The sequence below is a fragment of the Colias philodice genome, chromosome 5 (assembly GCF_061535455.1).
Source record: "Colias philodice isolate Cphi_HAF_F1 chromosome 5, ilColPhil1 Martin Lab GWU primary, whole genome shotgun sequence".
In the NCBI taxonomy this organism is placed as follows: Eukaryota; Metazoa; Arthropoda; class Insecta; order Lepidoptera; family Pieridae; genus Colias; species Colias philodice.
The window spans coordinates 5,959,401-5,986,330 of NC_143090.1; the positions used below are offsets into that span (position 1 = coordinate 5,959,401).

The 26,930-nt window shown below is 33.4% G+C and overlaps 2 protein-coding genes across 2 annotated transcripts in view; one reads left to right on the forward strand and one right to left on the reverse strand.

The window, feature by feature from the left end:
- unc80 (unc80, NALCN channel complex subunit) overlaps positions 1 to 24,549 on the reverse strand; it is a 29,182-nt gene extending 4,633 nt beyond the window's left edge. The window contains exons 1-56 of the mRNA XM_089695294.1: positions 24,523 to 24,549; positions 24,216 to 24,236; positions 23,988 to 24,133; positions 23,498 to 23,663; positions 22,527 to 22,743; positions 22,142 to 22,329; positions 21,309 to 21,469; positions 21,010 to 21,109; positions 20,600 to 20,703; positions 19,902 to 20,280; positions 19,688 to 19,827; positions 18,566 to 18,710; positions 17,934 to 18,131; positions 17,586 to 17,774; positions 17,179 to 17,306; positions 16,730 to 16,965; positions 16,347 to 16,534; positions 16,050 to 16,204; positions 15,675 to 15,804; positions 15,248 to 15,440; positions 14,739 to 14,916; positions 14,547 to 14,641; positions 13,989 to 14,179; positions 13,436 to 13,553; positions 13,287 to 13,354; positions 13,073 to 13,208; positions 12,788 to 12,962; positions 12,535 to 12,570; positions 11,679 to 11,835; positions 11,241 to 11,400; positions 10,953 to 11,045; positions 10,621 to 10,769; positions 10,060 to 10,179; positions 9,843 to 9,955; positions 9,286 to 9,445; positions 8,577 to 8,806; positions 8,141 to 8,366; positions 7,712 to 7,898; positions 7,222 to 7,391; positions 6,637 to 6,885; positions 6,231 to 6,360; positions 5,997 to 6,137; positions 5,456 to 5,649; positions 5,167 to 5,312; positions 4,769 to 4,963; positions 4,500 to 4,695; positions 4,172 to 4,390; positions 3,941 to 4,086; positions 3,485 to 3,671; positions 3,004 to 3,165; positions 2,606 to 2,809; positions 2,356 to 2,472; positions 2,124 to 2,258; positions 1,743 to 1,866; positions 1,267 to 1,479; positions 248 to 432 (exon numbers count right to left, since the gene is read on the reverse strand). Of these exons, the coding sequence (XP_089551420.1) occupies positions 248 to 432; positions 1,267 to 1,479; positions 1,743 to 1,866; positions 2,124 to 2,258; positions 2,356 to 2,472; positions 2,606 to 2,809; positions 3,004 to 3,165; positions 3,485 to 3,671; positions 3,941 to 4,086; positions 4,172 to 4,390; positions 4,500 to 4,695; positions 4,769 to 4,963; positions 5,167 to 5,312; positions 5,456 to 5,649; positions 5,997 to 6,137; positions 6,231 to 6,360; positions 6,637 to 6,885; positions 7,222 to 7,391; positions 7,712 to 7,898; positions 8,141 to 8,366; positions 8,577 to 8,806; positions 9,286 to 9,445; positions 9,843 to 9,955; positions 10,060 to 10,179; positions 10,621 to 10,769; positions 10,953 to 11,045; positions 11,241 to 11,400; positions 11,679 to 11,835; positions 12,535 to 12,570; positions 12,788 to 12,962; positions 13,073 to 13,208; positions 13,287 to 13,354; positions 13,436 to 13,553; positions 13,989 to 14,179; positions 14,547 to 14,641; positions 14,739 to 14,916; positions 15,248 to 15,440; positions 15,675 to 15,804; positions 16,050 to 16,204; positions 16,347 to 16,534; positions 16,730 to 16,965; positions 17,179 to 17,306; positions 17,586 to 17,774; positions 17,934 to 18,131; positions 18,566 to 18,710; positions 19,688 to 19,827; positions 19,902 to 20,280; positions 20,600 to 20,703; positions 21,010 to 21,109; positions 21,309 to 21,469; positions 22,142 to 22,329; positions 22,527 to 22,743; positions 23,498 to 23,663; positions 23,988 to 24,133; positions 24,216 to 24,236; positions 24,523 to 24,549 (8,916 nt within the window). The remainder of the gene's footprint in view (positions 1 to 247; positions 433 to 1,266; positions 1,480 to 1,742; positions 1,867 to 2,123; positions 2,259 to 2,355; positions 2,473 to 2,605; positions 2,810 to 3,003; positions 3,166 to 3,484; positions 3,672 to 3,940; positions 4,087 to 4,171; positions 4,391 to 4,499; positions 4,696 to 4,768; positions 4,964 to 5,166; positions 5,313 to 5,455; positions 5,650 to 5,996; positions 6,138 to 6,230; positions 6,361 to 6,636; positions 6,886 to 7,221; positions 7,392 to 7,711; positions 7,899 to 8,140; positions 8,367 to 8,576; positions 8,807 to 9,285; positions 9,446 to 9,842; positions 9,956 to 10,059; positions 10,180 to 10,620; positions 10,770 to 10,952; positions 11,046 to 11,240; positions 11,401 to 11,678; positions 11,836 to 12,534; positions 12,571 to 12,787; positions 12,963 to 13,072; positions 13,209 to 13,286; positions 13,355 to 13,435; positions 13,554 to 13,988; positions 14,180 to 14,546; positions 14,642 to 14,738; positions 14,917 to 15,247; positions 15,441 to 15,674; positions 15,805 to 16,049; positions 16,205 to 16,346; positions 16,535 to 16,729; positions 16,966 to 17,178; positions 17,307 to 17,585; positions 17,775 to 17,933; positions 18,132 to 18,565; positions 18,711 to 19,687; positions 19,828 to 19,901; positions 20,281 to 20,599; positions 20,704 to 21,009; positions 21,110 to 21,308; positions 21,470 to 22,141; positions 22,330 to 22,526; positions 22,744 to 23,497; positions 23,664 to 23,987; positions 24,134 to 24,215; positions 24,237 to 24,522) is intronic.
- Positions 24,550 to 24,848: 299 nt separating this feature from the next.
- Positions 24,849 to 25,945, forward strand: LOC149488458 (uncharacterized). Its single transcript, XM_089695592.1, has one exon. It carries the CDS (start codon positions 25,030 to 25,032, stop codon positions 25,780 to 25,782), a length of 753 nt encoding a protein of 250 aa, XP_089551718.1. The 5' UTR covers positions 24,849 to 25,029; the 3' UTR covers positions 25,783 to 25,945.
- Positions 25,946 to 26,930: the final 985 nt, after the last annotated feature.

Consider the following 26,930-nt stretch of genomic DNA (forward strand, 5'->3'; position numbering starts at 1 on the left):
TTGAGGTATTATTACTAGAGAGGGCACCACGAACAAAATCTGTGCGACAAGCGTGGCGGCGCGGGGCGGCTAGTGAGTCATACATACTTTGTAGATATTCTGCCTCTTATTTCTTATCAATTAAAACCAATCAATGTAACAAATAAAATTTAGTTTGAGACGATTGACTCTAACTCGTGTTAAAAAAGGTGTAGTAGCGATGTCCTCTCTAGTACGTAGTACATGTAACTCAATGTACTGTACACACCTTGTGCAGTATAAACGGCTGCAGCAGCACATACAGCGGCGTGCGATACGTGACGGTGTGCTCGAGGAAGTCCCACAGGTGATGTGCGGCCTCGTTGCGGCGCCCGAGGTCCCGCATCGTGCGGGCGATCCGACCCCACTCGCAGCACAGCTCGCTTGTGAAACAAGCGCAGAGGACTTTTAGCGCTGGAATTATACACAAATGAATGTTTCAATTAAGAAGAATAATAATTATTACAGACCATAGCTCGTTTGTGAAACGCGCGTAGAGGACTTTTAACGCTGGAATTATACACAAATGAAATGAATTTGGAAGGCATTGTACTGGAATTATACACAAATGATTGTTACAATTTACAAGGCATTGTATTATAAACCATAAATTGTGTGTAGCGCTGGAAATATATACAAATTATTGTTACAATAATTAAGAAGGCATTGTATTCTAGACCACGGATTGTTTGTGAAACACGCGCAGAGGACTTTTAGCGCTAGAATTATACACAAATGAATGTTTCAATTAAGAAAAATAATAATTATTATAGACCATAGATCGTTTGTGAAACACGCGAAGAGGACTTTTAAGGCATTACTTATACACAAATGAAATAAATTGAGAAGGCATTGTATTCTAAACCACACAAATAGCCTGTGAAACACGGATTTTAACGCTGGAATAAATGGAATTAAGTATAGAATTGAGTGGTCTCACGTGTGCCGCCACTTTCGTAGACGAGCCACGTCCACGCAGACACCGCCACGTGTGAATCCGCTTATACCCTGTACAAGCTAGCTTGATCTTTTTACCGATGTAATTTTTCCTAATCGACATAACTTTGCAATGATATACATACATATTATTTACTAGATATTTTCTGTTTCCCATCACTAGCTATCAAACTATCAAAACGATCAAGTTATCTTGTGCAAGGTATACTGAGTGTTTGAATTTAGAAGGCGCTGTGACGTTTGTAAAACTGACAAACAAATCAACACAGTTTCACAACTTTAATACATTACCTAGAAAAGCGATCCTATACAGCTGATTGGACAGCCTCGTCGTGTTTCTCGTATCCCTACTCCCAGTAAACGTAAGCGAGTTAACTCTTGCATCAGCGGCATTTAACTTCGCGTTAACAGCGGCTAATTGTCCGGCCGGCGCCGGGGGGCAGAGTGCGTTTAGCACTACCGACACTATGTAGCTGACGTCTGATTGGCGGAGAGGGGGTACGTCTGAAAGGTTATAAATACTAATAGGTAAAAATAAAGAGATTTGTCATAGTTAAAATCAATTTGTTGTAAGCTAATGCTAAAGCAATCAATTATTCTATGCTAATGCAATATTGACAGAAGGATGTATATGATTTGTGAAAAATGAAAGCAGGGTATTTTCATTACTTTTTAAGTATTATCTTTTATCAATCTGACTGTTTATTATCTGACTAACAATAGTATTGTATTATACGATTCCAAAAAAATATAAAAATACCATGTACCTTTTCTGCCACTCCCTACACGCAAACACAGTGGCATGAATAAGTTCATCAACATGTTTTCTGTTTTCTCAGCTGACTGGAATATTGCGCTTCCACCACACATTTGCTCTAGTGAATAACTGTCCTGTAATTAAAAATATCAATTTTTATATTTGACTATTTATGATCACTCGACCAATGAAATATTTTGATGATAGCGTATAGCTGTGTAAAAAAAGATGTGTGGCACTCGGGGACTGCCGCGGTAAAGCTATTGCATGCTATGCCTTCAAGCCATACCTCTGAGTTACGGAATTTCTCGATTCGGTCCCCGCGCTCAAGGCCCGCGATAGAAGCTATGCAATAGCTTAAAAATTAACAATTAATATTCATCATACTTACTCCGGTATTTATAACTTGCAAAGCAATCAGTCTAACAACAGTACTGCAGAAGTGAGGAGGTGGGGGTTGCGACATCAAAGCGGCAGTTGCTGACGATAGATTTTCACCACAATTATTTTCGGACACTATTAATGCCTGAAAAAGAAAAATATTAAATTGTTAGAAATAGACCAAAAATGTATAGGTTTTTAAGTATTATTATTTACACTAAGTTTTGGAATAGAGGTAGTACCTGAACAGTATTGAGCAAAGTTTTAATTTGCTGCCAATGCATGATGTAAGGGCATCGAATCATAGTTTCATAAACTCCTTTTAATAAAACCGCCGCAGAATCCCAGTCAGTATTTCTCTGAAAGTTCAAATTGCTGTTAATAAGTCAAGTAATTTCCATAATTGGAGAAGTCAATAAGTCTCATTCAACTCAATGTTTTTTTTTTTATTAAAGTATGTGAAATACAATTCAATCATCCTAGATATCTTACCCGTATACTAGGTTTCTTGGCAATCTTCAGGAAGACCTTATCAAGTCTCCTTAGTATCATAATAAGGGCTGGTCTAAGTGCATCATCAGCCCAATCGGCAGCTGGCAATACTTGCATCATGTACCTTTGGAGACCACGACATCCCATTGATTCCGGATCATACGGCGACACTTTTAGCAGAGAATGAGCTATTTCTGCTAAGCGCTGGAATTATATATTTGTATCATGCTTAATTAAATGCATATGTCTTATAAAGAATCTTAATTTGTGTCAAAATATGTGTGACAAAACTTTTAAATATGACAATGCAAAGTTTAAAATGTAGTTTACGAGGTGCCTTCTACAAATATTAATGGAAAGTCATTCTAATAAAAATAATATCACATTTATTAACTTACCGCATGTGATTTAGAGTCTAACAACTCGACAGGCTTCCCTTCACTACCGCCACTAGCTTTAGATCCATTAATTTCTAACAACCGTGTAGTAGCACGCCCAATGAATTCACCCACAAGTGATAATAACACATCGCGAGGACGACGGTATTCTGCACGCACCAACTATAAGAGAAATAAACATAAAAATAAAATGATGTTTCTAAGATCCAAGAAAAAAGTATTTTGCGTGTTTTTGTAACGCTATCAGTATTACGTGCTTACTGACTGCCACTTAGAGTCCGAAAAATAAACTATTTTTTTTAATTTTATTAAATCTAACTCAGCAACATGGAATATGAACTTAAATAGAAAAGTTTCTTAAGGGTAACGTTTTACGTATAGAGAGAAGAATCTTGAAAGAAATAGCAAACAAGGCGGGATATGCAAAAGTTTTTTTTTGGATTTAATATTTTCCTTATAATCTTTACATTGTGTTACTAACTTCGCTATCTTCAGCACCGGTATAATCAGTGACGGGTGGCAATCTAGAATGATCGCTGACGTATCTAGAATGGGACTCGTCATCTAGAATGTCTAGAGTCATGAACGGAGTCGCTGCGCTTCGAGGACAACCGCGTTGGGAAGAGCCTTTATGTTCTGGGGATGTTCTGTATGGACCATTGTATGACCTGAAATATATATTTATTAATTAATATTACTTATCAATTGGGTAGGTCAGGTTAAGAAAGGATATTATTTATTTATTTAATTTGTCAGCCAACAGTTGTTTACATCAACACAAACATACAGAAACATGAACACAAAATAACTTATATAAATGCGACAGCTACTTAAAGGTTAATATCACATGCAGCCATATACATTTCTTTCATGAAATTAATCGGAAGCACAAATATTTATCTCTTTACGTAGATCAAGGATAATTTTATTCACTTACTTGGATAAACCTTCACAATTGTTAACAAGCGTTTTAATTGCTATGGCCAACTGTTGAATAATTTCCTTTTCTGTTTTGCCTTCTCTGTTATACGTCGGAAGTTGAATTTGTTTCACGTAACAGGGTAAAATGGCTTCTAATATTATCTGGAAAAGGTACAAATTCCATTATTTATGTCATTATCTATACTTATATCCTTTTTTTGGATTTTATAATTTAGAATATACGTACGAGCATTTGATATCCTCTCATACTTTCAGCAGAGTACGAAACGACCATTACACACAGACTTATGCAATCTAATACGTTGACCATTTCTTCTTCATCACGATAGCAAAAATCTATAGGCTTTAGGGGTTTCTCTTCCTTGATAAGTTCTGCTATATGCAAGGGGTCGGGTGATGGAGTTTCCAGACTTAGTAACAAGTTAAATAGACAGCTGGATTGTACCTAGAAAAACAAAAAAATAAATTAGGTTTTGAATTAAACTTTATAAAACAGTATTATTACTGCAAAATGTATTAAGAGAAGGAAATATTAATAGGTAATAATTACTTACTTTACTGGCATCACCATAAGCTGCTTCTTCATCAGTATCCAAAATGGCGGATACAGAGCCGAACATTTGTAAAATAAACGGTTTTCTATTTAATAAATAGAACTGTTTCACAGCATATTCAATTGTGGTTGTTACCAACTTATTTGTTTGGAAGTTTGAATAGATTTGCAGTAAGGTTGGCATTATTAGAAGATATCTGTAAAAAAAAACATTTTTTTAATGGCGTTAAGGAATGTATTCAAAAACTTTTCAGGAGTAATTATACTCACCCATTAGTTGAGAAAATGTTTTTGAAATTAAAAGCTGCATTTACATACGTAGCTATAACGTATCTCAGTATAAGCGAGTCTTCACTATGAAGCATTAAGGCTCCATTGAGGACGTTAAGAAATAGATGGATATCTCTTGACGACGTGAAATTACCAGCCATTGCTTCAAACATACGAGCTATAAGACGAACCCACCTGTGAATAATAATATAAAACAATTTAATCCATATTACAACGAAAAAAAAAAAGATAATAATAAACTGTATTACGTCTATACGGAAAACTTAGACACAAGATTCAGGAGAAGGGAATAGGATTTCAGGATCAGGATCATCATTTGAAAATAAAAAAATATATATCCTATGAATAAGAATACCAGTAAATTTTTTTTAACTTACATAAATTTATGTAGCACATCTAACCCCAAAAGTGTAGGACCTAAATGCCCTCGACTGTACAAGGCCAGATCAGCTTCTAGAGCCTTCCGCGGAAACGATGGTAACTTCATCAATTCATCGTGTAAGAATACTACTCTTTGGACAACCTATATTTTAAATAATTAAAATTATAATACAGAACAATGCTTGTCCACTAATAAATAATATTATTCAATAGCTGAATAAATAAAGAGGTACCAATATTGACATTAAAAATTTCTCAAAAATAATATATTTCTCTAAAAATTACCATATCTACGTTTTTCAAGATAGCCCAAGTAAGCAAAACTTTTCCAATTTCTACGAATTTATGCAATAATTCTTGCTGCTGCAGTTTATTGAATGCTTCTTCAGGTTCCATGTGTACAAGCCCTAATTGAGGATACTGGGAGCGTTTGAAAAAGTAGTGATCGCGTACGTAGCTCTGCGGATTGTGGATTTGACCTGGGAATTAGTAAGATTTTCTTAGCTTAACGATATGTTTTGTTTTAATTTAAATTTATAAATAAAGAATAGAAAAAATTCGATCACGAAGCGGGACACACCAATACGGGGCGGACGCCTGACCAATTTGGCCAGCCGTGATCCGGCCAGAGCAATAGATATGTGTTTTACTTATTAAGGAATGTCTTAACACTTGTTAAGATTTTTAATTTCACTTTAAATATCTAATGCTTTATATGTCTAAAAGAAGTAAAAAAACATTTGTCACTACTCACTAGCAATAGGTCACGCAACAAAAAAGCTAGTTATTTAAGCTTTAAAATGAAAGAAAGTAGTTAAGCACTTACGTGTTTTAAAGTCGACCAGGAAATATTCATCGTGCATTTTTTCAGCAATACCAAAATAGTCCAATGATTCTCTTAATATCTGACAAAACTGAGTATCTTCTTGTACAGGAAACTGGGAAGGTATGCTACCTTCATTGTCAGCTAGAAGTATACATTATAGTTATATGAATTTCTTTGACAACTTGTTAAATAAATGTCCTTCAATATAAACAAGTTTATTAGAAGGTTACTTACAAGGACCATGGACGATAATTTTCTTCGCCGCTGGAACATTCGCAGTTAGAAGTATAGAAGCATCGCATTGCTCCTTTCGCAATATTTGTTTTAAATCCTTAAACATGATACCGTGTACGCTGTGAACGACCTGTAATCAAATTGTAATTGTATTTTCCTTAAACATGCTCTAATACTATTTTCATGAATATTTCTTATCATAAATAATAATTAAATCATAGAGTTTTTTTTTTAGAGTTTTTGAAGTGAAACTTAGGCGCGTTGAGAGTAAAATTTCAAGGTCGCGTCATGGATTAAGGCAACGATTTTGGTATCTTTGAATCTTGCCAAAAAAAGTTTCACTTCTGACACGTGTGCTCGGCACACGCTCTTTTTTTTTTAATAATATTAAGAGTTTATAATTTACCATCCACAATATAGATAAGGCAGCTCCAATCAACCTCTGCCCATCCTCATGAGGTGTTCTCACATAGAACATGACATATCCAATAATATAGTTATACAGTGCGAAAGCTGCTTGTTGCGGCAAACGGGGGATAAATCTTATGAGATGTCGCAGTAGTTTGAACATTTCATCTTGATGGTCGCGGGTTAGTCTCTCTAGTACGTGACGGAGAAAGAGAGCCGAGTCTTCTACTAAACAACCCCATATGACCTGAAAATGTTTACTGATATTGTAACTATTTATCAAAGAATATGACAGTTAAGATAATAAATGTTTAGTGAGTGGCGATTGTGTGTCCGTCAGACACGTATTATAAAGAAATCTTACACTCTTATAATGTGATTTTTGCGCTATTATTAACATATTACACAGTTTTGTACATGGATCGGTGAATTTGTTTTTAATATCAATAGAAATACAAAAGAACTAGGTTGTGCTTGTTTGGTATATTAGAAAAAGTATTGACCAATTAATTAATTACAATACCATTCATGGTATAAACAAGAGCTTTAGCTTTTATTTATATGTTATTTATGGTTTTTTAACCTGATAAGCGACTTCATAAACTGAACAGCCATCTCTAGAAACTGCGGCATCATCCAATAGGGATATGATTTCAGCCACTGCTGAACATAATACTGATGGGAAAAGGGCTGAAGCCACTTGAGTATGATGCGATCCACGAACACCTTCCACTGCTTCTTCATCAGCTGGAGCTAAATTATATAATTTTATGATCATTAGACAGTAGAACGTTTTATATTGAAATATTTAAATGAAATATAATAGACAATGTTGCGTGTTGCAGGAAAAATGAAATAGAGTCTAGGGATTTAGTCATAGTTGCAATGTGTCTTAAATGCTTTCTATAATATTATAATCAATTATCAGCTCTAGTGAAATCGATAAATTATGGTCACGGTCATTTCGGATACATTAGAAGTAAAAAAAAGAAGATTCTACGTCTATGTCAAAACCAGGAATTTTTACAGAACCTTTCAAAATAAGAGTACGATAAAACAAAAAAAATACTAACGTTCCACGTGGTCATCAGCCACATGGTCCAAAGCGGGTTCTCTAGCGGCTTGTCTTGTTATAGGTATGGTGGTGATAAGAAAGCTTTCTCTTTCCGCTTTCTTTTTATCATCTCGTTGTTGCAATGCTTTCTTTATAGCCTCTGTTTGTTGTTTCTTACGCGTCTTTGTGGCCGTTACTAATGATCGCTAGAATGAAAATTATGGAAAAAAGATTATCATATTTCTTGTGTTAATTTACTTTCCCTATTATAGTTTTAAATAAAGATAGTTTGTTTTAGTATATACAATATACACAATACATATGCATATAGGAAAAAAAGGTAAGATTTATCAAAGATAAGGTGTTGATTCTCTTGTGGTCTCATGTATCGCCATATTTAATAATACTTAGAAACCAAATATAACAGATTCATTAATGTAAGACTTACATGTCTTTCTTGGTTTAACGTCATCTCCATATCTTTGTCTTTAACTTGCGGACTCCACGGCGGATCGACTACTGCCAACGATTCTATACCTATTTTTGGCGAAGGTAGAGTAAATTCGATACCCGGCGGTGGAACTTTGAACGTCATTGATGCCCCTTCTTCCATTCGAGGCCAGACTTGGTATCTAAGCTTCCACATTACTTGGAATCTCAAGATTGCATTAATTCTAAAATATATTTTACAAATTGTATTAAACTTTTTGGTATCCAGGTAATTTAAATTAAAGGTGATCGCCATAAGTGATTCGCTGATGGTAGAAGATCACCACCACCCAATTTGTTGTATTAATAAACTTATGTTCAAAAGAATCTGTAATAAGCTATTTTTATAAATAATCTTTTTATACCAAATACGTTTAAAGTACTTAAAAATATACCTCACAGACGGTTCAGGATGTTTCAGATCTTGGTGCATTATTTGTTGCGCAGAATTAGGAGACTTCACAGCTGCCAATATAAACAAAGCAGCTGCACATGAACTCAATTCCCGATCAGATTCCAATAAGAGCTGCCATGCGACTGGCGCACTTTCAGCGAAGATATCTTCACTCATTATTGTCGCTCCTTTTACCAGCATTGCTAATGGTGTGTGGTAGGCGTCACGGACCTTGTAATTGAAGATATCTTTATGTTATGAAGTAATTTTTCAGATATTCTTTTATCTAATTTAAAGAACAATAAGATCGGATCGTATGAGTTCGGAAAAATCTAATAAACACAGTAAAGCATTATACTTTTAAGTCTTTTGATTGTGATATGAAATTATTTAGTAATCGATTTGATACTTTAAGAAGTGCACAATTATAATTGCATATATATATAAGAAACCTTAATGATAGCGTATTAAATGTTGCTATATGAAAAAAAAAATGTTTCGAATTTCGTTTGGAGGCATTTGCCAAACTAGGGTAAACAGACCAACCTGTCGATGTCGATTTTTTATATGCATATATTATTGTTTACCATTGTTGTGTCTGATAAGGGTAATAAATAAATAAATAAATAAGAAAGACGACACCAAATGACCTTCACGAAAAAAACACTTTTTATAAGTCTTATTTCGCATTTGAAGCTATGATAACGTACCTGTGTTTTCAAGTACTTCAGTAAAGCGGGTGGGTCAGCTGGAGGGTAAGAAATGGTGGGTGGTTTGTTAATTGGCGGTGTTTCAGTGTTTGGTACTGTGTGCTCTACTCCCGCCGCTCTGTATGCTATACCCACACTCTCTAGGACTGAACGGTCGATTCTATAAAAAAAAAAACAATTGTATTCTAAATTTGTTGTATCAAATGTTTTAAGACCCTTATAAACTGAAATGTGGAAAAATTTAAGAGTAGGATCATAGAGTGACGTAAACAGCAGACACAATTCATAATGTAGGATATAACAGATTAAAATGGACAGATTAACCCATTGTGCCCCGAACGGCCCGATCGGTCCACGACACAATAGATTTTCTATTGTGTCTGTGATTCCGGGGCCTGAGTTATTACGAATTTGAGAATTTAACAGAATTTGTTTTGTTACTCACAGGGTAAAATTCGACAAACTGACACTAAATATTTACTCAAGAAGACACTATTATATTATAGGTTCTAAGTTTTTAAGTAACAAAAAGTCTCAATAATTATAAGGTGTTTTACCTGTCTGTAGCATGTTCTGAAGTTTTTCGTCGAGTTCTGCCCCGTCTGGTTCCACCGGAATCTTCTTCACATGTTGTTGTGTTAATTTCTGGTCCAAACTTTTCTCCATATATCTAAAACATTAGGATTGAAAGTTTTCATTTTAATCAAATAAAGGTTATGCTGCATAATATATCATAATCTCACTTAAAACTAGGACTATTCAAATATTACTTACTTTTCGAACAGACTTCACAAGTCGGACGGTTGCCCGCATATTTCGGCGATAACAATACGGATGGCAGAAATTTTGGTGGCAACACACATAGTTGAAGGAGTTTAAGAATTTTACCATTACCTGATAAAGAGAATGGACATATTTACTGAATATATAAAAGTTTACAGATGGGAATTGAAGCAATGATTGTCTCTCTATTTATATGCAGGCTAAAATAAATAAAATTCAACTCAAATTATACTGTTTACTAGATTTCCGCCCGCGGCTTCGCCCGCGTTTGCAAAGGAAAACCAGCATAGTTCCCGTTCCCGTGGGATTTCCGGGATAAAAACTATCCTATGTGTTAATCCAAGTTACCCTCTATATGTGTGCTAAATTTCATTGTAATCGGTTCAGTAGTTTTTACGTGAAAGAGTAACAAACATCCATACATCCATACATCCATACATCCTTACAAACTTTCGCCTTTATAATATGTATATATTTGAGTACTACATCATTAAAACTAAATATAAAGCTAAAATTATAATAAATACGAATAGTATTGTTTAATGCACAGACCTTAAGCCATGGATAACCTTTGTTATTATCCGGTAAATCAGTGGAATTGCTATCCGGGCTATCCGGGGGGTGATCGTGATCATCGGATAATACTCCCGGACTTTCCTCCCCACCACTGTCTACTTCATTGGGCATTATTACAGTACCACCTTATATTTACAAAAAAAAGGTAGATTACATATCAAAAGCACTTTAAATAGTAGTCGGACAATTATTTGTAATTATTATGTTATAAATAGTCGGATTAATTATAATATGATGAAGATGTGTATATATATATAGAATAAGATGTATGTATATAGATGAAGTCTATGATAGTATATTTTACGTACCTGTACCGGGATATACTTCTGAAGTATCGCTTCTGTCAGATAATGATGATACCTTTCTTCGACTCTGTATCGAATCTGATCGTCTATTTATAACTGAAACAACACAAGCATATTTTCAAAGCTTCATTTTAATATACGTTCCGATAGTTAATTTATTTAAATAAAAGATTTCCTCACAAGTGATATTAATTGAGATATGAATGAAGTACGCAGATTTTTGTTATTTTAATTTATATGAAATTTTCAATCAATATCCTGATTTATTACTAAAATATAACACAAACGTACATTCATCCGAGTCCTTTTGTTTCAACTTAATAGATCGTCGTTTGAACGATCCATACGCTGAGTGCGTTTGTTGCGTGTTACGTCGGTGCATGCCCCCCTTGCCTCGAGACGTGAGTCGACCTTTCTTATCTTCTACTGCTCCTGGTATTGCTTCTGCTAACTAGTTATGGTAAAAAATGGTTTTAGAATTAAATGTATCGCTATTATCTATTTAAAGCCAATAACCATATCACATAAGTAATATATTTGATACTTTGCAAATTCTAATTTAGTCAACCGCGGATATGCGGACGAAATAGTATAGTGGCTCCTATAGATCAGTAATAAAACATCATTTAATATTACTTTGGTCTATGGAATTTCATTATCAGTATTCTATAACAAGCCAAATAAATGAAGTAAAGCAATGTAACAAATAAGTAAAGCAATGTGACATACGGTAACGTTGCTGCCTCCGGATACATTTTCAGGTTCGTGTAAAACAAAAGATATTTTTCGTTCAGTCTCTACACCCGCAATCGATTGCAAGCTTTGGGCTGATGCTTGTGAATGTCCCATACTTGATAATGCCATACTCCATCGACGATTTGCTTCCCTGTATTATTGAATTATAGATGTTTGAAATATCACCTATTAGACGTAACTACACGTAAGCTTGAAATAGCTCCTAATTTTTTTTACTATAATAAAGAATTATCAAATTTTGACTTAAAGTATCCATGCCAATGTAGCAAAGCTTTTTCTCTATGTTCCACTAAACTATATATTACTCTAGTAAGTTAAGACCGTGTCCTTATATTCGTGGTTTAGTAATAATTGCCTAAGATTAGTGTTTAAATGCAGACGTGCAACTTGATCTTACATTATGCACTTTTTATGTTATTTTTACAAAGGTATTTAGATAAATCAGATAAGACAGATTTCTTGGCTAGAAGTTATGAGCTGTTCTTAAAATAAATAGGAGATCCTGACTGAATTTGAATTTGAAAGATTTCACATAGTCAAGATAATCTCAATCCTCTCTAGAGGAGAGAATATATTATATCGGTGAGATACATTTAATAACAATCATGCGGTTGTCAAAGATAATAAGTGACCAATAAGTGACGCATACATTTTATAAATGTCAAAAATCTGCCTATATCTGCAAGATTAGACGTGCTTAACTCGAATTTTCTCTACATTCATACATCCCCAATCAAATAAAAGTAATCGTATGTGTCTTTATCTGTACATGTCTATGTGCATGCACGTAAGTGCAATATATGCATGCATTATTCGTTAGATCACATACTCGACTGGCATTAATGTGTGTTGACTGCTAAGAGCCCTGTTTAAAAGAAAAATCTTATCATAAATTTGCTTTCATACAAAACTAACGAAAGAAAAATAATAAACTCACTTATTATTACACAACAAACGTCTTCCCTTGACCATCCACCTTCGCAAAAGATAATAACAGAAAATAATCATTGACACAACGAACATAATGTATATTGCAGCTACTTGGCAACAAATTGGAGTGCACGGTTAAGCAAATATAGTACCTGTATACGCGGTCCCAAGGGCCTCTTTCCTTTAACGAAGATCGACAGGACTTGGGCAAATTTTGATAAGTTTCGCGTAGAAAAGCGGTGATTTCAAAAAGTAAGACACAAGCGACCATTCTTAAAGCTCTGGGACATTCTGCTCCAATTGTTTTTCCAGGAAGGCGAATGCTCGCTATATAGACGCGATAATCATAAAAAAATTCTCATTTGGTATCAAATATTATGTCCTAATTAGGTATATCATCTAAGTAATTTATTAAAAAAATTATTGCCATTTTTTACCTTCATCAAGAAAGTCTTCCTCTTCATCCTGCTGCAACAATTCTCTTTGCCCATCAGGATCTGATACTAAGTTTACAACTGTATCTATATGTTTTTTATCTTCTTCCAACATTTCCTCTAACCGATTGCCTAAAGCCTAAAAACATTTTAGAATATATAGTCAAATCAGTGACTAATAAAATTTTAAGAGTGATTATTCGAATGCGAAACTTACTTCTGCCCACTGATAAAATAATTTTCCAGCTAAACGTTGACGTTTCAATTGCAAAGGTCCAGAGGGCACTGAAAAACACATTATTATTTATGCACTACTATGTTCTTTTAATGATAATATCATTCATGAGTTTCTGCGTATGCGCTCACCAGGATGTTTTCCCAAATTAGATTTAAGCCAGTAAGGCCACTGTCCCTTGTTACAGTTGTGAACCAATTGCGCACACTCTAGAAGAATGGCCGCTCTGCCCACTACTACTGTGTGTGGCTGTAATTATTTTATTTATTTATTTATTTATTTATGATAAGGTACCTTACAGCTAGTGATACAATTTTTGAGATGAATAAATACTAAGCTACGCCAATTAAATAATTAAATTATTGTTTATAAATAATTAAAAAACTCAAAATTAATATTACTTGACTAAATTTTTTGTGTATGGCAAATGTGAACTTTAAATAATAATCATTAGAAAATGGAAATTTATCCATAAATACAGATATTAAAAAAGCAATAATTAGAAATTGAAATGAGAGTGTATAAATCTTTACAGATAATAATTAAAAGTACCTAAGTTGTAATCTTTAAAAGTATAATTTTTCATATACATTTACATGAAAAATTATACTTTTAGAACTACCTACTGAACCATCTTATATCTGGTACCATGGAAATTTCTGGAATTTATTAGATAATACTTACGAGATCTAACAAAGCTCCCATAAACAACGCATCTGGTGTAGCCCCGGGTTGTGTAGCCTCTAACATAAAGCTGAATCTCGCGAGGCCAGCATACAGTGGTGCGGCAGCGACTAAACGGCGCCGTTTCAATACAACCACTTCTGAGTCCCCACCCCCTGAACCACCTTCGGCTGAACCGCGACGAGACATGTCTGGAATGTATTTTTTGTAAGTTTATAAAAAAAATATTTATAATAAAAAAAACATTAATACAAGCATATTTTATTACTTAGTTTATCATAAGATTTAGCATTCAATTATGTTCTGTTAAAGATTGTTATTCAAGAGAAGTTGAAAGTTTATAATAAAAAAATATTTAAACACGCATATTTTATTACTTAATCATAAGATTTTGATTATGTACTGTTAAAGATTGTTATTCAAGATTGTTATTTATGCAAGAAAATATTTACAATACCTGACATAAACATCATCTCAAACAATGTGTCCTGAAGCGTTCGAAAGTAACATAAATTATTTCAATGAGATATCAAAATACGATCTATCTTATTTACTTACATCCACCTGGTGTCTCTTCAATACTTCCGTCTCTTTTCTTTCCCATTTTACGTAATCCGAATCTATTTAATCTGTCCTCTACCCTTTTTCTTGCTCTGTAAAATATTGTTAAATTGCTTTTAAATCTCATTGATTATCGTGTTAAGCATAATATATTCGAATACAAGAATATAACATGCTTCATAAAATTACCTATTCAAAGTAAAACCCATCCTTCGTTTCATATGAACGGGTCGTGTGACGTGTATATTAGACGCATATGGTCTGGCCAGAGACGCCATACTACCGGATATAGGTAAAGATTCACCGGAACCGCCGCCATTTCGGCCCAACGGATGGTGAGATGTAGGTTTTTGACGAAACCAATTCACTGTTGAAATTATTGAGATGTAAATTTACAATTCAATTAAGTATGTAAAATATCAAATTATTTCATAAATAGTTGAAAAATTAACTAACTTTTTTTTATAGTCCCTGGCAAATTTTCTGACAAAATAAAAATAATTTGGTTAAACACAATATTGAAACAGGAAAATCATATGAAATTATCACTACGCGAAGAGACGAATAATAAGCATGACTACTAAATGGTGACTATTACAATAAAATGAAACTTTTAAATGAGTACCTAATCGTCTACACTACAATCCTAAACTAAGAATAAATTGTTTCTTCATTTATGGTTTTGTACTAGCACTTACTTATTCCACTAATATGAAATTTAGATTGTATGGACTTGCAATGTGATATCTTATGGTGAGGAGTAATATCCACCGAGGAAATAGAAGGTATGGTTCGTTCAGATTGTCTTGGAGTGAGCTGATATCGTCTCGTTCGAACTGACAAAGGCGATTGACTTGCTGAATCGTCTCCACCTTCTGTTTCCAGGAGACTCTGAAAGGTTGAAGTGATTTTTTATATGAAGAATAGTTAACAAATATGTATAAGAATTATTTTTATAAAGAACAGTTTCTCAGAAGCTTATACATATTGTGGGTTAAATTTCTAAAAATTTTTGGACAACACAGTTTCTTCCTGTGTATTAAGTACCTTTCACTGTAAAACAGACAAAAAAATATCTCAACGAAGTTTTAAAAGTTTATATATTTATATGAAAGACAGACTCACATGTGCTCCTGCAGATGACGTGCTACGTTTCTTAAACGTGAACTTCTTATGGGATTTTTCTTCTCCCCCACTAGCTTCCCCTGTAGCTCCCCCCTCCCCTTTATCTTCTTCAGATGCCCTCCAACCGTGCCTATTTATATCTCATTATAAATTGAATAAAGGTAAATGAAAGTGGCTCTATAGAAATGTGTATTGTCAAGACCAATAGAAAAGAAAGATAAGCTTTATAGATATTAATACAATTGGCCAAAAAGTATTTATATGAATAAGTCTACTCTAACCGTAAAAAAAACGTAAATTGAGAAAGATCAGAACTTTCGTGTTAACATGACTTAGTTAACAGAATTTAAAAGGAAGTAAAACTAAATTCAATACCTAATAACTCTAGTTGTTTGCATGTTAGTTTCTTTTTGTGGAACTCCCGGTCGCTCAGCGGTATCAAGAAGTCCACTTAAAGCTACAAGCCGAAATTCATGACCGTGCGCTTCTCTCACGTAACTTAATAGTAATCTGACTTCGGAATATAAAGCCTGAAATATTTAAAGAAAAATTACTTTATGATTATTTAAAATTATACTTATGTACCAAGAAATTTTACTGATGTATAATTGTCAGAAACTTTAAACATTCTGTAATCTATATGGCCTTCATGTCTAAAATGAAATTACTTACCGAATTATCCAACATTTTAAGCTCCTTATTCATTAGTGCGAATCTGGTCACAAGAACTCTTAGTACAGATTCTATCACAAAGGATTCTATAGTTTTGTTGGCGCCCTGTGTGGCTCCGAAATTAGTAGCGTATTGCGCTTGTAAGTGGTTCAGGTCTGGTGATTTGTTGGTATTACGCTTTTGTTGACCTGGAAAGATACGAATCCCTCAATATCTAAGTTCATTTTATAATGTTATACTTGTTTCGTGTGATATAAAATGAAATTGCAATTAGAATGGGTCCGTGAAATTAAAAAATGTTATAAACTGTCATATAATGGTCATGAATAAATAGGTATATCATTTGAAACAGTTTAAAATGTACATTCTCATTCTTAACTTACTTAAGGGCGAGACCATACTTGGTTCAGCACAAAATCCAACAGTAGCGTGCAGATTGTCCAGCACTTCACGAATCGGGGAGAACTTTGTCATTTCCTTCAGTCGTTGCGTGAATTTGTTTACTGAAGACGATCTCAAGTGACGTAATGAGTTACGAGCTTGTATACGAAGGGATTCCGCTTGGGGCCCGCGGAGGGATGTCGTACACCCGTGTGAACAACCCAGTTGGCGAAGGAGCCTAAACCCAAGAAAATTGTAAAACTATCACGGAAAAAAATTACCCTTCCGTATTAGAATAAGATGTTTTTAAACCCACTAAGATGAATGAGAATCTTAATATTTCCAAGAAGCAAAAAACAGGTATTTTTATTTTTGATTGCAAAAAAGAGACGATGTTACAAAATATCTGCAATGAATCCTAAATATTTATGGGATAAAGAATAGTGTATACCTCAATATAATATGCATGATCATATAATACGGACAATCATAATTCTCATCGTCTTTTGACTTGTCTTTACTCTCCCCGTCGTTTGTAGATTCCTGACTTTGCGTACAACGTATCTCTGAGTCTCTTTCCTGAAACAAATAGCTTTAATGTCAAACTATCTAGATGCTTGTTAAAAAATTATACATACTGAAGTCGTGTATATTAGAATATATGTATGTTTCATAACTAAACATTTTTCAACCATTATAATTGAAGATAGTCAGTAATCAAAAAACTATAATATATATATAGGTAGGTAATAAAATCGTCGCCTTACTCCAAGACGTGACGGTATTGCCATGACGCTGATGACTTGAAATTTTACTATCTAAAGAAGTTTCACTTCAAATATTCAAACATATTATTACCTTGCTTTCCTTTTCTTTATTGAAATCAGCCAAGGGATCAATATTTTCTGGCCGAGAGGGTTGCGTTTTATCCATTTGCCAATTTTTATGCACTCCTATCTCCATGAGAGTGTCTACTAAATTCAACATAACTTCCATCACCCTTATTGTTATGTAGTAACTATCCATTGTTGATACGGAATACACTGCCTGTATAAGAAAATATTAAATGTTTTCACATACAATTTTTATACGTTATAATTATTACTAAGAACTTCAATAAATTTAGCGCCCAAAAGGTGCACGTGCACCAGATAAATATATGTATATAAACACCAATTTCTTTAAATTTTTTCGTATATTTTTTACCTTCAACACAATTTGTAGGTCAATTTCGCCTTCCTTTGTAATATAATTAATTGAGCCCGGCGCTTCTTGTATTTCCTCTAATACGTATGTAATGTTGGAATCTGTTTGTGACCTAGCTAAACTGGGTTTACGTTCCGGTGTAGGTATGTGTTGCGAACCTTGTATGCTTACGGAATCCATTTGTGATTCTATTGAACCCTAAAATTAAGTATTATGTCAATATAAATAACTTTTGATACTGTAATTTTTTTTTAATATTTCAGGACAATTTTTCACACACGGCAAGATCTGATCCCATACTAAGCTTTCGCTTGTGTTATGGAAACCGGATGGCCGATAAACATACAATTATATAATTTTGAATAAATACTTATATAGATAACTAGCTGTGCCCCGCGTTTTTACCCGCATTACTCCGCTCCTGTTGGTCTTAGCGTGATGATATATAGCTTATAGCCTTCCTCGATAAATGGGCTATCTAACACCGAAAGAAATTTTCAAATCGGACCAGTAGTTCCTGAGATTAGCGCGTTCAAACAAACAAACAAACTCTTCAGCTTTATAATATGTATTAATTAAAGTATAGATAACAAAAAACATGAGAAAGAAAGATAGATTCAAGTCATTCTCACTTGTCTTGTTTTGGATAAGTAATCAGGCGATGGTGTAGGAGTATGTTCAGTGACTGTTATAATTGGATTTTTCTTTTTTTGCATATTAGATGTGGTTGCCGTTTGTATTCCCTGAGCCCTTTCCGTTTTTATTTCCCCGATGTATCTGTAAAAAGGCATGTATTTAATCAATAGAGCAGGTATAATCATTTGAATTTTAATCACATTCTAGTGCATTTTATTTGTATTACTTTTATTAATTTACTTTATTGATGTCGGAGTGCATGACTGGGATTTAAGGTTATTGCAAACGCGTGAAGTGTGTATGATAGTTTTTTTAAATTAATTATTAATAATTTTGAAGCGTAGATTTGATATGCATGCAAACTGTGTGTATTATAAAAATCATAAAATCTGTTAAATTATAAATCATGCTATCACTTTGGTAATCAATTTGTCACAACCTCAAAAGTGAGTTTAATTTTAGCGTTAATGTTATCTATAGATTATTGTTATTAAGTGTGTTATATTTGCTTTAGGACTTTTTATTCTTTATAATGTTTTATCTACGAAGTGAGTTAAGCTTAACTATCGTTTTATTTAACTACAGTTGTTGTCTAATTAGGGATTGTACTTTGTAGACTATGCGCAAATTTTGCTACTTGTTACAATAATTTTCTAATGAAGCGTCTACCATCTGTATCTACCTACAATTATACGCTCTCACTTACCCGTTAGAGGCTAGCTCGTCAATCAGACAGCTAAGTAATCGTTCGTCCACAATATTAGTGTACAGGAATAAGCATCATAAAGACAGGAGAAAGAGAAAAATATATATTTTTATACGGAAAAATTATAGAGTTGTGTGTGTAGTAATAAAATCATGCTGTGCTTCGATTAAAATTGATAAAACGATTTGAAAATATGTATAGAAAACGCGGTAAGGAAGAAAAATTAATAAAGTATGGCTACGCAAAAAATATATCTAAAAATTAATGTTCACTTAAAAGCTTCCATGAAATTCAATTGAGATTTGTAATAAACCCTATGCTGTAGCTTCGATGTCTAGACCTATTTGCCTATTTTTAGATATTGTTTACTCATACCTAAAGTACTTATAAAATTAACATGAGATTAACTTACCTAAGGCTCGGCATACTTTTCCCTTTTATAAGATTACATTGCAACATGTCTCCAGTCAATCTTGAACCAAGGGGAGGGAAATTGCTAGCCAGAGCGGAATTAGGCCTATCTTCAGTATGGTCTAGAGATCTATGGTACTCCTAAAAAAATAAATAGATTAATATCGATCTGCTAGAGTATAAACTTTTCAAAGGCTAACAAAAAAAATATATACAGATATCATTCTTACTGCAGTGTGAAAACTAAATTTATGTTCATCTTGGCCAATTTTTTCCAGAGCTTTTTCAGATTTGGAAAGCAATTTAGTTTCGACGAACGCCTTTAAATCCGACATTTTCATTTTTCGTTTTATTTTTTCACTCGCTCGTCGTATCATTACATTGTCTTCGTCGATTTTGGGGCCATGAACGAATGGTACTTCTGTGACTGGCATTTCCTTTGTTTCTGGGACTTCTATAAAGTTCTTTAACGATTCTCTTTCCTTGATATCTGAACTCTGATAGACAGAGACTTCAATTTTGGGGATAGGCAAAGAATTACTGCGTTTTCTGGGTTGTGTTTGTTTGGATACGTCATCGCATATATCTCTTAATCTGTAAGAGAAGTTGATGAGTTTTAATGGAGTTATTTCAAAAGTATTTTTACCATTAAGTGTTTATCTTTTTATTATTCACTATTATATTTTTACAATTAACTACTCAAAAAATATCAGACAAACGATACTTGCGTGTGTGTGTAAAAAAGTCTGCAGGAGGCTGCACACATTTACTTGTCCGTAAAGAAAATCGGTATAAAAACTATATAAAAATCGGTATAAAAAGATGAACAGGGCATCTGACCCCAGAAGGAAACACGGGACTTCAAACACAGACACGTTGTCTTCAAATATATAATTTACAAAAATATAATTACCGATTGTATAAGTAATGAAGAGCCCAATAAACACCTTCCTCTTGCCATTGCAATGCGAATAAACATCTCATGGTTGCAACATCTAAAATTGTCGCAGCTGACACCTGTAAAAATAGTTCCAAACTATTGGCTAAACACGTAAAAGAATACTGATTAAAGCTGTCTTTGCTTTTTTAAACCTCACAACAAATTCTCAATCTAAATAAAAACTTTCAGTGATGTAAAGATGATTTGATATTTTTAAGAATAATAAAACCTGACATATCATTGTGCTGTATACCTACTCCTACATAGGAATTGTCCTATTATTCTAATTTTATAAGAAAAATCAACTGTCTTTTCGATAGTGTGATTATTTCTTACTTGTACCACCTTGTACTTATTACTGATATACATATTTTAGAACTAACATTAGCTTGTTTATGTGGTGGAGCTTTCTCAACAGATGTAGGTGTTCCTTTTATGCCAGGACCTCCACCACTGTCTGTTAAAGATTCTTTATCTGATGAGCTGAAAAATAACATAATGAACATGTAATTAAACGTTGTTGTAGATAGTTGAATAATTTTAACTGATTTTAAAAGGTATATAGCTAATTTTAACTGATTAAAATCATACAAAATGATTTATACTTTGGTAAGATTATATGAGTTTCTAACATATCTTAAATAATTTTTTTATTAAATAGTAAATAAATAAAAAATAATACCTCATTTTAGTAATCTGTGGAAGCGGTTTAATTCCCGGTAGAGATGGTTTTGGAGTATCTGGCTTTTGTATCTGGAAAATGCTTGGATCCGCTGCATATACTGTGTATGACCCTTTATTTGGCCCTCCATAATTTGGTTCTGATGGAAGTCGATATATAAACTGAAATAAAATAAAGTAAAGAACGCATTGTTACAAGCAAATATAAGTTTTAATAACATGATTATTCTTCTCTCACACATCCATACTAATATTATAAATGCGAAAGTAACTCTGTCTGTCTGTCTGTTACTCAATCACGCCTTAACTACTGAACCAATTTGCATGAAATTTGGTATAGAGATATTTTGATACCCGAGAAAGGACATAGGATAGGTTTTATCCCGGAAATCCTACAGGAACGGGTTTTTCTTTGAAAACGCGGGCGAAGCCGCGGGCGGAAAGCTAGTTAGCTATAAATACAAAAACGTCCAATTGCTTTCTTGACTTTACCAGAAAACTTATGTTTCATTTCTATAAGTAAATTACATTAGTATTAATGACCATTATATAAAATTTGTGATTGTTGTGTGAAATAAGGAATCCTACTACTATTATAAAGGCGAAAGTTTGTAAGTATGGATGTATGGATGTTTGTTACTCTTTCACGTAAAAACTACTGAATGGATTTGAATGAAACTTTACCACATTATAGCTTATACATCAGAATAACACATAGGATAAATTTTATCCCGGAAATCCCACGGGAACGGGAACTATGCGGGTTTTTCTTTGAAAACGCGGGCCAAGCCGGGGGTGGAAAGCTAGTAATATTATATATCCAAGATAAATTACCACATGTTCCTCCTCTGTGCTAGAACTCTCTTCCGGAATAGTCTCAGGGAATATAGTATCCTTGGGCGAGGACAACCAAGGCTCTTCCTCAGTACTAGCTTGTTTTGATGGTGCATCTGATTGGGATATCGATACATTTTGGCTCGGTGGACTGCCATTTACAATGCCTTCTTCTTTGGAGAATTTTCCTGGAAATATAGTTTTATTTCATCAATAATATTTCTACTGTTCAAGAATTTCCTAATACCTATTAATAAATTGCATTTCATGCTATAGGAATAACAGAAATGAATTATTTGGCAACTTAAATTTAAAATGCTACCTTATATTATCTATTCTGGTGTAAACATAATAAAAATTAAATAATTATAATACAATAACTTACGTCCCATAAACACATCACCATGCTGTGGTCTCTTAGAGTATTTCCCACTAAAGGGCTTAGGCTTAGGTTTCACAAGTGTAGTGAAACAAGCTGCATCCGGATGTCTATACTCCCACATAGCTTGCCATAATTTCAACCCATTCTCTAATCTATAGTTTGTTGTAAAGTCTGATTCTTTCAAGTGATGAGATATTGGAGCGAAGAGGTAAACAAACAGCTAGAAAAGAAATTATTAAATATATTTTCATAGATAATAAATAATAATAGATATAAGTCATAAGCAGAACAAAATGGCAATGGTGTTTTAAAAACAACAATTATATGTAAAGTCCGGTCGCGGAGCAGGAAGAATTTCGTACATTAACCTGTTATTACCTGTCACTGTCACTCCCTTGTAAAAATAATGTGTCTTGCTCGCACAGGTGCAATGACCGCCGTCCTTAGGGATTGTAAACCTTTAACCTGAGAGCGTAAGGTTTGTGTTTGCTTGATTAATGTCAGGTGTTCAATTATGATTTTGAGAATTCAAAATTTATAAGAATAAAACCTCAAACTCTTTATGTCCAATCAAAATCCGCCTAAGTCGAAATCGCGTGTTAGACTAACGTATTTCTGTAATATTGTACATAGTAAATTATTTTTTGAAAAATAAGGTCATAAAGAAGTTTCACTTCTTATGTGTGTACACGCACACTTTTTTTTATAATATAATATATTGTTGTTATTGAAAAAGTTAAAATGTACTTAACTAACTAATAATTAGTATTGTAAATGAATAAAGGACATTTATTTAATAAATTAGTACAAAACATTTTCTCCTCCAAATATTTCATGTAAACTGCACTTCATTCAAAAATGTTTGTGACCACTGTCAGTAGGTAAAGAGGTCATTGTACGAAATTCTTTCTGCTCCGCGACCGGACTTTAGCAGAAGTTGGTTGGTTATAAAATTAAATTTATCTGAAACTTACAGTTATAGCTGGTATAGAGAATAGATAGTGAAATGGGTTTGTGAAGAATTTCCCATTTTCATAATCATTATCAGCGCATTCATCAGAAGCATCAAGTAATATCCAATGCAATGTGTATAGCAGTTTTGTCTCCACATTTCCCAATGATTGCATGTTGTCTTTTACTCTGTAAGATATTAGACAAATATTAATCTGGAAAAAATGTTGTGTGGTTTTATGAAACCACGGTAAAAGTGAAACTTAGGCACAAAATTATCATATTTGTACGATAATTATCGTACGGTTCGACCGTCACGCGACATGCGCTACATAGACCAAAAAGTTTGAGACGATGTAATAAAAGTTTCACTTTAATAGGGATAATTTAAAATAAAACTTACAGTTATTTCATTTTCTTTCAGTTTCCTGTGATACTATCAAATATAGCTATGTATTCATTAATAATAAACTATAATAAAATGTTATAAATTATTCAAATTTTAACCGATACCTGTTGTGGAGTATAGCAGCTAATGAATGCATTACATGCGGCAAGGCAGCTTGTATAAGGCGCCATCGTGGAATCGTTTCTATAGCCTCAGTTAAGCTGCTCGTCAAACCAAATCTCAAGTTTTGGACCAATACTTTTTCGAAAGACTGATAAAGAATTATATTAAGTTAGTATTCTAATAATAAAACTGGCAACTGCCAGAGATTTATTCCACTCGATTAAACTTACCTTACATGCTTCTTTCAATTCCTAGTGTAAGCATACACAAAATATCAATATTAGTAATTTACATTAGAAGAAATATGTAAGGGTGTATGTAGTAAATAGTAATTTATAGAATTAAGTTTAAATGTGTCTTTTTTTTTTCAAAAAAAATGTAAACAATAACAAATAAATGTCAAATGTTGACAGTGACATATTATGCAAGTGTTGCCGTTGCATCGTCACAATCTACACTCCATAATCACAATAATAGCAAAATAAAGCGGTTTTTGTGCGCATAAGCATTATCTACAGGGGGAATACTTACACATACATTCAGTGACAAAAAAAGAAAGCACATTAGACCTAAATACACACAGTAAATACACATAGATTGTATAAACTTCAATAAATAATTGTATAGAATAATTTAAAATGCATGTAGAGCTATTATATTATAACATGATGAAATGTTTTACTAAATCCAGCGTGTATAATATTATTAATTATTATGTACAATTAATGGTAGATATTCTTCATAATATTTTAAGCGATTATGCTAAAAATATTTAAAAATTGGTACCTATATTATGTTTAACTCTACATCTTTGCACAAACTTTATCTTTACTTACAAAACTCAAAAAGCGCGGCACTTTTCGCGGGTAGATGTGTACACGTCAACACGTAAAAATTACGCTCTCTAAAATTTTAATCTATTTAAATTTATTTTAAAGAAGTAAAGTTTGATTCAAATGATTAACTAGTGTTAAGTTCATACCAGCAATATATCTACAACATTCACTCCCTGAAATATCAGCGTTTTCAATATAAATCACCACTATGGATTCAATTCAACAGTCATTGGACAGTATGACAACTATGTTCACTTCAAGGATGGCTGAATTTGAAAATACCTTGAAGGGAAACAAAACAGCACCAGCTTGCAACACAAACTCCAGCTTGGAATCAGAATTTTCCGAATTTCGGAGTTTTGTTCTGTCTACCTTAAAGCAACTTCACGCTCAAGTCAACCTCCTCTTCAAATTATATGATCATCAGGAAACCAGAAGTAGAAAGAAAATACTCTTAATACATGGGTTGCCTGAAGACAATCAAGAGGATACATCTGAGTTACTGGTGCGGTTTGTTCGTTCAAATCTCAAAATTCCTGACTTCAGCACAATGAACATAAACAGATGCCATCGCATTGGGCGCACTGGTTTGGACAAACCAAGGCCTATTCTTGTAAAGTTAAGTGATTTATCTATTAAAAATAAACTATGGTATGGTAAAACTGTTTTAAAATCTACTGGAATTACAATCTCAGAGTTCCTCACCAAGCAGCGGCATGAAGCATTCCTTGCTGCTCGTAAACAGTTTGGCATTAACAAATGTTGGACCAGAGATGGCCTTGTGATTGTGTTGGATTCCAAAGGTGTGAAGCGGCAAGTAACCTGTATGGCTGATCTGAATGCTATCTCTCAAAGTGCTTCGGGGTTGGAGTCTGAGATGACACAAGCAGGTGGTGGTGTCAAAGAAGCCCATGCTATGCAGAGTAATGTCAGGCCCAAACGATACACTAAGAAACCATAGGCGGTAAATGTTTGTATGTATTTCTCTTTTTATAAACTTTATGTTCTCCGTCTGTGTTTTGTGTTCTGTGTGTTATTAACTCATGCTTTCTGCTACCTATTTGTATATAAAAGTTCACTGGTTTTTAAATCAAACACTTTCATTCTTTTTTTTTTTTTTTGCTGCTTCTGGTGCCTAATGTATGTTTGTATATAGTTATAAAAATACTCATATTAATCATTCTGTGGTTATTGGTTAACATACTTAGTAATCACCCACAATTAATATAATAAAAGTCAATGCCTAATGTGAGTACCGTCGTTTTGTAAATGTTATGCATTGTGTGTATTTTAAAGATTCAAAGTATTGACACAACTTTCATAATGTAACTTGTAAATGTAAACAATTTTATTATACTACTAGATAGACAGCTGTCGACTGCTGTCATTTATGTCCCTTTGACATTTGACGTACATTATTCGACCTAGCTCCCTGGCATTTGGGTTTATTATTCCTAAATTCTGTTACATATTATGGTAATTAAAACTCAATGTTCTTGATAATTTAGGCATTATTATTATTGTTTTTATTGTTTTAAAACTTATTATTTTTTTTTTTTTGGTGGCTTGTATGTAATGTAAATGTAAAATTTATTTATTGTTTAGTCTTAATTTGCTGTACTTGTTTTTTATATTATATTGCTGGTATTATTGGTATAACTGTTATAGCTTATTTTGTATTTTTAAGTAACTGTAAATAGTTACTTTTGTATGTCTAACTGCAGTGCAAATAGTGATATCTTTTATTCGGCATCTTCAAGCAGTAGTAGCAATGAAAATAGTTTTTGTAGCACTTCCTTTCCCTCCCTTGAAAAAATCTTGTATTCTAATTTCCATGATTGTCTTAAAAACTTAAATATTGTGCATATTAATGCTCAAAGTATCCCAGCACATTACCCTGACCTCCTTTCATCTTTTGACTCAAAAGTTATTAGTGCAATTCTTGTTTCGGAATCGTGGCTAAAACCCTGCCTATCATCATCCTCATATTCCTTACCTGGTTATAATTTAATCCGCAATGATAGAGTGGGCCGTGGTGGGGGAGGTGTCGCCATATATCTTTCTAACTGTATTCCCTTCTCTATTGTTAGCGTCTCGGCCCAACCCCCG